The 12,765-nt window shown below is 39.9% G+C and overlaps 1 protein-coding gene across 1 annotated transcript; it reads left to right on the top strand.

The window, feature by feature from the left end:
* Positions 1–3,257: 3,257 nt before the first annotated feature.
* On the top strand, positions 3,258–9,691 carry LOC147143173 (uncharacterized). Its single transcript, XM_086038958.1, has 5 exons — positions 3,258–3,655; positions 5,398–5,498; positions 6,555–6,626; positions 6,764–6,910; positions 8,246–9,691. The coding sequence occupies exons 1-5, from the start codon at positions 3,643–3,645 to the stop codon at positions 8,603–8,605; spliced, it is 693 nt and encodes a 230-aa protein (XP_085895084.1). The 5' UTR covers positions 3,258–3,642; the 3' UTR covers positions 8,606–9,691.
* The last annotated feature ends 3,074 nt before the right edge of the window (positions 9,692–12,765 follow it).

Here is a 12,765-nt window from a genome sequence, read left to right as displayed (position 1 = left end):
AGCCCAACACATCAGCAACCACTGCAACCCAATCTTCTTTAGGCTTTTACTCGCCAAGCCCAGAATTGGTGCTGCATGTTTGTGGCCACGATTGCTCTCTATAAGGACGTGAGGACTCCTGGATTTTAGGAAGAGCGTGCATGTAGTACAAAAGTACAAAATAAGTATCATTCAAATGTTTCACTCAAACGTTTCTGCCTGTATCACGTGCTTGCTGGCGGTTAGTTTCATTTCAGATTTAAAAAAAAAAAAAATTAAAAGTAAGAAAATCTGCCAATCAGAGCGTATGTATGTACACAAAAAAACATTCAAATTTATGCACAATCTAGAGCGTGAACCTAACACATGTGGCAGGAAGCCATATCGAACTTTAACTGTGAAGCAGACGTGCCAACCACTATTCACCATGCTCGTCGTCTTGCATGACGTTTTCTTTTTTGTTGTTGCTGTTGTTGTTGTTCCACAATTGGTGCCCTCTTGCGGCAAACAAAGGACAAAGGGAGTGAAAGGAAAGAGGAATGCCGCATTTGTTTTTTTTCTTTGTTTTTGTTTTTTCGTAGGCTTTGCGCACACCACAAATCAAAAGTGATTTAAGCAGACGCTTAGTCTGGTTCTATTTGACTCCTGGAGGGAGCACATTGTTTGCATGTTAAGAATTTCCAGCTAAATGACCCCCAGCAGCCATGTCTTAATGATCCACATCTTGGAAGACTGTTTTTTTTGGGGTTTTTTTTTTAATAATGCTGTATTGCATTCGTTGACGTGTGCACATTTAGTCAATAAAAATAAGTCAAAACATCTGGCTATTGAAATTACAAGCGTGGGCGCGGGAGGTACCTGTGTAAATTGCATGTCACATGTAAACACACACCCAGTCAAAGTGAGCACATTTGCGAAAAAAAAAAAAAGGAATCTGTTTCTGTTTAACAAGGTCCATAAGAAGAAGCTGGGTCGCGATTTGCACTGGTTCCGCTAATCAGTTGCATATTTGATCCACAAATATGCATTTGTGGATCCAACAGGAAGACGTGCCGGCATATTTTTACACACATGATTTAGATGCCGTGTAGGTGCAGAGGTCGTACTGTAACGATTCCCTCGGGAGATTTTCCATGTTTCTTTTTTTCGTTGAGAGGCTCTCTTATTTTTAAAAGGAATATTGTTGAGGGAAAAACGTGTTTTGTTACGTGAAGATTTGCTCATATCAGTCATTAGGCCTGAGGCATGATAACTTGAGGGAACTTGAGGGTGTGTCGACTAGATGTTATCTACTAGCAAGGCGACTACTATGATGTCGAATACTCAAAATGGCTTTATGCCAAGCTGTTTTGAGCATTTCTTTCATATTCTTGATTTAGGGTCCATACACTAGCTCACTAGTAAGACAACTATGTTACTAGTAAGCAAAACTGTGCACTAGTTGACATCTGTATAGTATGTATATAGTACTAGTTAAGTGCTAGATAGTGTTACAATGAAGTATCATGTACGGAGTTTGAGCATGATGCGTATTTTTAATACCCTTGATATCTCTAAGGTCCATGTATTAGTACTATTTGTTCCCACTTAGTAGTGTTTAATATTTGTTAAAAAAAAATTTTTTAGACATTTTTAAAACTGTATGACATTTTTGGACACTACTACGTACATTTTTGCATACCAGTAGGACAACTTCACATTATAGTCAGGCAAAACTATGCACTGCTCATAGTGAGGACATAAAACTTACTAGTACATGTCGAGGATATCAAATAAGTGTTCAAATGGCTTGATGGAAAATAGTAGTAGTAGTAGTAGAATGACTGTGTATTACTAGTAATGTTTTGTTTTTTTCACTACTGTTGGACATCTGCACATTAGCTGGGCCCATTCACTGCCATCCATGAGTATACTCACTTCACTGAGGGTGGGTGTGAGAGGCTCTGATGCAGCACCACTATAAATTCGAAGTTGGCAAACAACTTTACTGACACACAACCACCAGTAGATGGCAGCGATACACAATTTTAAATACGGGATCAACGTCCAGTGGGAGAAACGGGTGCACTTTGTCAAGCCTACCTTTGTTCTACTGCTGATTATAAAAGAATGGAAAATGGCAGTGGGTCACGTCGCTGACTTTGAACATCGGGATTGGTTTTCAAAGCCTGCTCAGAGCAAACAGTAAAGGGTCCCAAGGTGAGACCCTTAGTGCCAAAGGTTGAGTTCTGGTCACAGCCTGAAGAAAATCTTGACCCAACATACTCGGTCAAATCCTCAACCCAATGTGCTGGCTATAAATAACCCAGCATTGGCTCAGTCCGTTTTGCACCCAGTGCTGGCTTAGCTATGTCACCCAATTTGGGTTCATTTTAACCCAACGGTTTTAAGAATAAAATCTCGATCCAATGTGCTGGGTCAAATCCTCAACCCAAGGTGCTGGGTGTAAATAACCCAGTATTGGCTCTGTCTCTTTTGGACCCAGTGTTGGGTTAGCTATTTTAACCATTTCAGGTTACTTTTAACCATGCCGTTTTAAGAGTATAAGGTCATACTCTAACTGCCACTAGTAGTTGCCTAAAGTGCCACTAAAGTGGAAAAACATTGTTGATCCTACTCGTGTTGCCTAGTTGTCCCACTAGTCGTCTTGAGAGTCTTACTAGTGAAGACTGGATCTCGACTAAAGGCTCAAATGCCTTTCAATACATGTCACTTCGTTGAAAACGTTCGGAATCAGCCACATGGTGACTTGCAAGTTTGGGCTGAGTTGCAACACTTTTCCTTTTGGATAAATATCCCGATTTTCATCCTTGGATCATGTGAGGATGATGTAGCCGGCGGACGTTGCGCACACGCAGGGCCTGCTGGGATCGAAATGCTCGGAGGTGTCGGAGTGGGGTGGGGAGGGAGTCCAAATGAAAACCATACGATCCAACGGCATGACTAAGCCTCACAGGAGGAGGAGGAGGAGGAGGAGGAGGAGAACGGGGGGGTCAGGGAATGTGGGGGGCAGGGGGAGGGAGCCGGGTCAGTCAATAGTGTGGTAAAACGTGTGCGCGGTGGGAGGGGCGGCCACTTAAAGGGAGCAGACGAGCAGCCCCAGCGTAGCACTTTCACTTTGAGCTGTCTGACGGAGGATACACAGCAGCGGTGTAGAGGAAGGCCACAGGCACTGGAGGCCACTGCCTCATCCATTAGCCACTTTCCAAAAGACTGGTTGGGGGGGGGGGGGGGAATGGATTGAAATTAGGCTGCTCAGGGAAGCTTCTAGGTCAGCAGGGGAAAGGGGGGTGGGGGGCAAGGGAAAGCGAGAAAACTGCAATTTAAACAAAAGCTCTGACAAGGCTGCAGTGGGGGGAAATCCAAAGTGAGAGAAAAGGATGGCGTGAGAGGATCCGAGCTGGAAAGTACCAAAGCGAGGAATACAACTATATAGGGGATGTCAGCGGGACGCTGAAGAAGAAGGAAGGAGGGAGCAGCACGCAGCGACGCACTCGGTGTCAAAGACCCCGCCACAAGGCGCGGAGGAGGAAAGTTTGCCTTTCACTGACTGACACAGAAAGGCCCGTCTGTCTGTCCGCGTGTGTTGGGGGGGGGGGGCAAGTGAGGGATTGCTGTCAACCAGAGAAATGGAGAAGTGTCCATTTTCAGAAAGATAAAAGGATGTCACTGCCAGGTGAGCACTTTTACACATTTATGACTTTGCGGTGACATAATACTAGAGTTTCATGTTGCGGCCGGAAGTGATGTTTTTCACATTGATGGAAATGAAGTAGGAATGGGAGATTTAAAAACAAAAAACAAATCTGATTGCAATTTTATTCTCTCAATATTGCGATTGCGATTGAATATATGATGATTTTTTTCAAGGTCCTCTTCGCATGGATTTTTTTTTTTTTTAACAAATACAAGCAATACATTTGTTTGTATTACATTAAACACTAGCATATTTATTACATGTACATGTTTTGGTCTAGGTTAGTCTTATGCTAAAATAAAGTTAAATGAACAATGAATTAAAATGAGAGACATTTTATTTATCTACTTCAATTGCAGTTGTTAACGAACTAAACAGTCTGACGGGAAGTCTTAGGCGTTCATTATGACAACCTCACACAATTCTGCTTAACAAGTGTGGCGGACACGTGGGTCAGTAAATCAGATTATCAATCACATTAGCGCAATAATGCAAACAAATGACTTCATCTTTTCATGTTTCATGAAACAATGATATGTGAGCATGTGGACCTCACTTTTAAAGCGTTAACTTTGGAGATTAACTTCAACTATTTATAGTGTTAAACGGTATTTTCCTCAGTCAGCACAGTTTTATATACTCACTGTGGCAGCCTATAAACTACTCACGTGTGCGGCCAATCTTTGAGGAGACAATGGCACGAATGCTTGTCAAAGAAATGTAAAGTAAGTAATTAGCTTATTTTGCGTAGCTAAATTCAAATACCATATTAGGTGTACGCCTCCACGGGCAAGTCATCGCAGCTGGAGTGTGGTGCTCGTGGGCAGAACCAAACCTGTAAGCGACACGTTTTGAGAACTGTAAAGCTGAGTCATTTTTTATTGTTTTGTTCAACAATTGTATATATATATATATATATATATATATATATATGTATGTGTGTTAACGTAAAAAGACCCGAAAAGAGAGAGAAATTATTAAATGAATGTAATTAATTACTTTTAAAAAATGTATTTAAACAATTTGTGGTTATCTACTGTAACACCCGAATTGGGTCATTATAGGATCGTCTTATTTATTCTTATGGCTAAGCACTTGATTGACTGAGATCTTTGGGTGTTATAAGGCCAAAATAACAAACAAACAAAAAAACAAACACGGGCAGCTTTTGCATGGATGACTGTGAACCAGAGAACGTTAAAGATGCTACAGATTTGGAGGAGCAAATTATTCCTCATCTTTGAACAAATCCAAGAAGGGATTTTCATTTGGTGTTGTTGGTTCCAAGAATGATTTGTGGTGAAAGCGTTGCCAAAAAAAACACCAGCTTCTGATGTTAAAAAGTTGCCAGTCTAATCGAAAAAAAAACACGCAAATACAAGTAAGTCACGCATTCAATTTCTGATTGGTTGTTTTTCCTTAGGTGCGGTGGTTTCTTGCAAATCAAATTTGAGGCATAAGATGGCAATAGAGAGGGTTGATTTCATTTCAAAGATCATTTTAATCATGTACTACTGTCAGGTCATACTGACAGTTTTAACAAATATGACAAAAAGTGTTGATGTTTATTTTTATTGCGTTTCAGAGACTGCACTTCTCTTTAAAGACAGCGTGTGAGGTTTTTTTTTTGCCAACTCTGGTTATTCAGCTGAAAAAGGTGTCAAACCACAAAAAGTTTCCAGACAGTGATGTGAGTCTGTTTTTCATGTGTTGTCTTTCAGTTTTGCTCTTGCTATCACTCTTGACTGTCCAATGTGGTGGATGTGACTGGGAGGTGGTGAAGAACGTTAAGACAGCTATCGACGCAAACCCGACCGGATTTGTAAGTTTAAGGCATTGGATATGGCGCGGTTGTAACATTTGTCATGTTCTGGTGTACATCTATTGGTGAAGTTTAGTGTTTAGTGCAATAGTGGTCTAAGTCCAAACATCTGTCAAATCTTTCATTAAAAATGAAAACTAACTAACTAACTAACATGCAGATGCATTAGTGCCCTAGCCAAAGCACGACTTACTTTATGAGTCTTTTCCCAAGCTTTGAACCTCACTTTCTGGGATGTCTTTGAGAAAGGTGAACCCTGTTTTTTTTTATTTTTATTTTTTTTATCCACAAGCGAGTTACTGTCATCATTCGTTGAATCCTGGTCAGTATTACCTAGTTTGTCCCGAAAGAAATGTAAAAAAATAAAATAAAATGTAAACAGTGTACAAGACTGTGTGCAAGAGTGGTCTAAATTGATCAAATCTACAATATCCCATAAAAGATGATAAATAACATTCACTTATTCAAACATGCAGATGCAGTAGCACTCAAGCTAAAGTACCCGGTAAATCTTTTTATCAATCTCGCAACCTGACTTTCTGAAATGTAGAAGGTCAAACCTTGTTTCACAGTGTTGCACTGATGAATCGATAAACGTTCTAAATTCAATAAAGCACTGACACCTGTATTTCAAAATTGGAACTCAACCTTGATTTAGACCAATCTTTATCTAAAAGATGCACTTAAAAAAAAAAGAAGGAAATGGAATTAGCCCACTGTGGTTCCCACCACTAGCTCAAAAGAATTTTGGAAAACCACTGTATAATAAATAATAAGCACTGTGAGGACTTAAAAAAAAAAAGAAAGACCTGTGAAAGGAAAACGCTTCCCTATAATGATCATATTAAAAAAAAGTACTCATTGTTTGGATTAAGTGCGCCAAATAAATGATGTCATCCCAACGAAGCGGAGTACAGTAATTGATCAACTGCAAACTGTGATGTAACCACATGACAAAGCCTTCTGAAAATAACACCATTGTGCAGCTCTACCAAACTTGATTATTGCAGCGCGTGTCATCATCCATTTCTCTTTTCTATTTTCCTCTCTTTTCAGCGGACCGTATTCCCCAAAGATTACTATGTGTTGCACCACTACACAAAAAGCATGTTGTGTGACACTGATCCGGTGAGTCGCATTTCAGATGAGCAGTTACCAGAAAGAAGTTGACTCAAATTGAGAACGTGCTGTGGATATTTGTGGCATATTTTTGCACACCAAACACTAACTTGTTGTCGTGGCGTTGGTGGTATTTTTCCCTGCAGTGTTGTGTGTTCCCTGCTGCAATCGTCCTCCTAGAATCCTGGAATGTACTTTTGAGAAACCTCTGGGATGAGCATCTAAATCACTCCTTGATCTTCGACCTAAAGCAGACACTGGATATAATCATCAGAAAGAATAAAAACACAGAGGTAGGATTTGTTTGAGCCTTGCTTTGAAACAAGCGAGATTGGGGAGAAAGTCACCAAAAGCATTAAGGGCTTGGCTATCACTTGCTGTAATAACAAAAACATTTCCGTCCTACTGATAAAATTAAATGAAAGCTTTAAAGCAACAATGTAAAAATTCACAAGCGCTGATGAAATTTCAGGTCTGTGATTTTTTTAAATAAAATCATCCTTGTGCATTCGGCTCACTGTTGTATGTGAATCAATTTATTATCAGCACTTAGATTATTGAAATTTCAAGTCACTGATTTTTTTTTTAATATAGCACAGTAGGTTCTACATTAAAATAATTTAGTATTGTGCTGCTATTGTGTAGTGCTGTATCAACATCGCATGTAAATCCATCAAATGTCAACTCCAGTATTAGTGAAATTTCAAGTCAGTGTTTTTACATATCCGTGTAGGTTCGACATCAAAATATTTCATCCTTATACACTTTTCAGAGTTCTAGTTTTGTTGGCACCAGATCAGTGTCATATGAGAATTAATTTTAAAGTAGTCCTTGCTTTATTAAAATTCCAGGTCAGATTTTTTTTTTAACTCATTCACTGCCAGACATTTTTAGACCCTCTTTTACTCTAATGTTTGAAAAAAATTGAAATAAAATATAAATAAATTCCTGGGATTGAATGGATGGATAGTGAAAAGACAAGTAAATCCATCAATGGCAGTAAATGAGTTAATAGGTTCAACACAGAAAAATGTCATCACTGGACAACATGCATAGTGCAGCGTTTTGTCTGACTCATTTTAATATCAAGACAGATTTTTTTTTTTAATCTAAAATTGTAAATCATTTTCAGCCTTTGCCATTGGGAAATTTCAAGTCAGAGAATTTTTGTGGGTCTGAGTCTCACACTAAAATAATTTGTTGCTGTGCACCGTGTAGAATGCTAATTTTCATATGATCTTCTCAAGATTTTATGTAAATCCATTCAATCTCAGTCCTCACTTTGGTGAATTTTCAAGTCCGAATTGTTTTTCTCACCCCTCATATTTTAGTACGTCTGTCGCCAAATTAATTTGTCATTGCCCTCAGGGCAAATGTGTCTTTTTGCATTAAAATAAAATTGCAAATCCTTTTCAGCCCTTGCCTTTGGGGAATTTCAAGTCAGAGAACTTTAGTGAGTCTGTGTCTGAAACTCAAATAATAAACACAAAAATACAAAACAATACTTCTACAAAGGAACTACAATTTTCTGTTCAAACAGTCTCCTTTTCTTGATTTTTCTCAAGCCACTGCACTTCTCATATTGAAAAATGCTGCTCTAAATGTATGACTCTATGTTCCCGCTGTAGAGGTTGCGGCAGGAGATGGACCCATCCCAGTTTTCGCCGCTCTTCTCATCTCCCGAGGAGCTCCTCCAGCTCACGTCGGAGTTGTTCACCCATTGGCTGAAGGTCGGATGCTCTCCCTCTATGGAAATCTGCGAGCCCCCCACCCTGCCGCCTGCGGCCGAGAAGAAGGAGCACAGTCCGTCCAGGATCCGACTCCTGACCACCCGGGCCATCAGCAGCCGCATGGAGGAGGCCGAGCTGGCCCGGATGAGAGACGTTACCCAGCCTCCGTCCAGCCGCGGTCCCGCCTCCCTCTACGGGCATCCTGCCTATGCTTGGAGCCTCCTCCTGTTCAGACTCTACTGGTGGTTGTTGCCATAGGAACCTAAAAGGATCTTCTTTTTTTTTTCCCCCCGACAATGCACACAAAATGCAAGACATTTCCTGGCACTGAATGATTTTTTTCCTTTCTATTTGTGTTGTGTTATGAGGCAGTATGCTGGCGTTACCATATGAAGTGACATGCGCAGGTTGCATTTTCTGAACTTCCAAAGTTTTTGTTTTTTGTTTTCGCTATGTTCACTGCCCTGACTGCACAAAAGCCGTGATTTGGCACCCGGGCCTTCAGTGGGGACTTAATCCACCGCTTAATACCGCAACTTCAAGTCACATATTGTAGAAAGCGTCAGTACTATACAAAATTGCAAGTACAGTTTTGTTTAAAATCAGTATTTATCTAATAGATGACAAAAACGTGCAAAATGGAATAAAATACATCATGTTCACCAGAGATGCTGATTATGAAATGTATTCATGTGTACAGATTGCTACAGATATGTTTTGCTAGTCGAAGTTGCCCGTAACAGGTTTTGCTCCGATCAACCGAACAGAAGATCAAGCTGAATCTAAAATCTGATTGGTTGAAGAAAAAGTCCCATTGGCTAATATAGTTGCATGGGCCAGCACTACTGATTCTGAAGGCCCTGGGTAGATGAGATTGACATGGCAACATGTATGTAGATGCTGAAATCTGATTGAACAAAAAAAACACAAAAAAAAAATCCAACATACACATACAATACATTCTATGTCGGGAATAAATTAATACAATTTCATGGAACACATGTTGTAAATGTATGCCAGTGCTTCTTGTTTAGTGTTTATGCCAGCAGAGAAGGCCTTGCCGGCCGTGAACGCTTTTCACTGGTGCGAACACAACTTACATATACGCATAGTACAAGTACTCGCCTTCCTAGGTAGAACATGCCGCCAAGCTCCAGCTAGCTAAGCTCTTTGTGCTAACAAGAGATACATGCTGACCAAGCCAATGCACAATAAGCCTTCACGTGTGTCTGATGTGGACTCTGTCACATTTGTTTACAATGACTTGTTTTCGTAACTGTAAGATATGACGTCTATCGACTTTTACTTTTGTATAAAAATGTGAATTAAAGCCATTTAGATATATCTGTGCAGTGATTTGTCAGGACGAGGCGTGACAAAGTACAATGGACCCTCTGAAAGTCAAACTATGGAAAGCCATTTGAGTATTCATGTGGTGGCTTTGATATTCCGCTTAAGTCCATGTACTAGTATGCTTTTTGTGCTCACTAGTAATTCAACGCACTAGTATGACTGTCTTACTAGTCTTTTTTTTTTTTTCCACTGTTGCGTTTCACAACTGTATGACATTCCTGCATAACAATAGACTACTCCGGCATACTAGTTGTGTATTTTGGTGGTATTTGTAGGTTACTATTGTGCAACGCATACGACCTACTAGTTGGGCCAAACCATGTTACGAGTGCAGGACAGTAGTGTACTAGTAATGTTTAATTGTGTACTAGTACGCCAAAAGAGGCACTGAAATTGTACTAGTCAATGTCGGTTTGTGGTATGTGCAATGTGCGGCCACACACAGACGGGTGTTCTACTAGTATGCCCTGGTCATTCTACAAGTGCTAGTTACTAGTGCAGCACAGTAGCTTCCTAGTAAGGTTTTATTGCGTACTAGCAGGCTGAAAGTTGCACAAGAAGTGGCAAAAACATCAGGAGTAAGTCAGTGATTCCAAAAATTGCAAAAACCCAGAGGAAATCATGTTAAGTAAAATCATTTTTTTTCATCATCATAAAATTATAATTAATTGCAAATGCGAAGGAACATGTGGTACCTTGGCATATGAGTGTCATTCATTCCATGACTCGTAAATAATGAGCTCGTAACCGCGTCTTAAATTATTAGCGGATGTGGCATTCGCTTCTTGTCGATTGCAAACTTGTTGACTTATTTTCATGTTAGTTACATAAATAAAGTTAATTTGTTTTTGTAATGGTCATACTGTACTGAAGAGGTTATTTGATTAATTAAATATTTTCGGGGTCTGAATTTTATTCTGCCAAATTTCAGAATCGGCCTCGGCTTAAAAAAAATAATAATAATAATTCCTAACAGTCGGGCCCTACAAAAAATCCAAAGAAAACAGTACTGCCTTAACCGTTGCTTGGTTGATTTTTAGGCACGAGCGAGCTTGGGATACACCGCTGCTCGAACAAAGTGAAACAGAAACGGATTCATGTTGGCAAGGAGAGCCCCAATTACGGATGCATTTTCAGCCAGTTAGTGAACATGACAAACAGTCAAACACACAAATCCTAAACGAAAACACTTTCAACTGGCTAACCCGGCTCTAGATCCTGATGTCACTCACAAGGCCACGCCCCTTAAAGCCATATGTCGACACATCAATACAACATTCTGTGTCATTTTCTGCTTACACATTATGAAACCATTTTTTTCTGTTACATTCCTTTATATTTTTATATTTATATTTTACAATGCAGTGCTATTTTAAAAACGGAACAAAATAATTGTGGCTGGCATTTCAATTCAATTCAAAAAGTAAATTTAGTTAAAAGCATGGTAATAGAACAAATTAAACCCTTAAGGCAATCGGTACCACTGTATTGTTATTCTTCCAGATATGAAAGGTATTCCATGATGGCTAGTCTAGTCTAGGAAATTTGATTGAATGAATTTTCTTAGTTGTACCACTTTTGGGACGTTGGACTTTCGAAGGCTCCACTGTCCTCCCCTTGTTCATTGTTCTGTCTGTAAACAGGCCTGCAGGAAACTACGTAGCCAGAATGTGGTTGGAGTTACAGTGGCCTGCCCTGTATCAGTGATTCATTTGGTTTGTTTGTTTAATCCCAAATTGAAGAGGTTTGTTAATGATTTGACATGCCAGTTTCTAGGACACAAAGTCCACATCTATCCATGCTGGAAAAAAAGTCCTTCCAAGCCAGAAATAGTTTCACGGCTCTTTTTTTGTAACTCTGGGAAAGAGAAATAAAACTGCCAAAAAATAATCACAACCAAGAGAGGAATGTGCTGTGGATGAGACTTTTTGTGTGAGTTTCAGAATCTTCACGTGAAAGGAACTTGTAGCTGCATTTTAAACGCTGGTACTTGCCCCTGCTTGTACACACCCACACGTGTAATGTGCACCCTTGTCCTGACAAGACCCCTCCTTGTTGTTTCGCAAGCCTTACAATGCAGAGGCATGTTGCCGTGGACACTGTGGGAGCTAACTTTTTCATTGATTTGTTTTGTTTTTTGCCAAGGACGGGTCAGACATTTTACAACATCAGAGTAAATGCAATCAACTTGGAGCTGGGAAGCTAAACTATTGAGGGATGGACTATGAACTCAATCGCCAAGACATCCCAAAAGACTTCGCTGCATGGGTGCTACTTTTGCCACACCAGCTAGCTAGCAACGACTTTGGCTAGCTACTAGTCAGGCTAAACATATTGACAAGTCACACCGAATTCAGTAATCATTGACTCCATGGTGACGAATAAACGGAATTTCTGCATTTCTGGAAAAAATAGTACCCTCTAAAGGCTGGTCCGCCTCTAATTTTAAACGGCCATCCGTCAGCGAGTCCGACTAAAGTTTCACTAGCACCCCCATGCTGGACAATGTTTGAACAGAAATAGTGACTCACTGCACTTTGGAAGCCTGGTCACAGCCTGGTCCCTCACTCAAATCTGTCCCCCAAGCAACAACAACTCACTATTTTCCTCCCCGCGCTCACCGCGGCCAGCAAAGCCTCGCTGCGAAAAATAGACTAATGACGGACTGCAGACAAATAGCGGACTATATAAAGGCGTTTTCGTATATGCTTAATCCGTCTATTTTAAAATTGTTCCTGTCATTCGTCAACCGTCGACGGGCGTCCGTCGGTGACGGTCACATAGACAGAATGGCCAGCTCAGAAAATTACATTATAGTATCTTATCTTAAAAGAATAAATTGAGCTTTGGTAAAACACAATACCCCATTCAGAAACATTAAGTTTTTAAAATTTTACATTTAGATTTGTGTTTTAAATTGTCTCACTGAAAATGTTTCTAGAAAAGAAAATACAGTTTGCAGCTATACACAATGTGACTTTAAGAAATAAAAAGGGTTGATTAAATAAAAAAGAAAACCAATTGTTCACTCATTATATTGTTGCATTTTATTTATTTTATGACGT

This window comes from Filicampus tigris, chromosome 8 (genome assembly GCF_054856515.1).
Source record: "Filicampus tigris isolate MCC_2025a chromosome 8, RoL_Ftig_1.0, whole genome shotgun sequence".
Classification (NCBI taxonomy): Eukaryota; Metazoa; Chordata; class Actinopteri; order Syngnathiformes; family Syngnathidae; genus Filicampus; species Filicampus tigris.
Note: the sequence above shows the minus strand (reverse complement) of the source record. Positions and strands in the feature narration are given on the sequence as shown.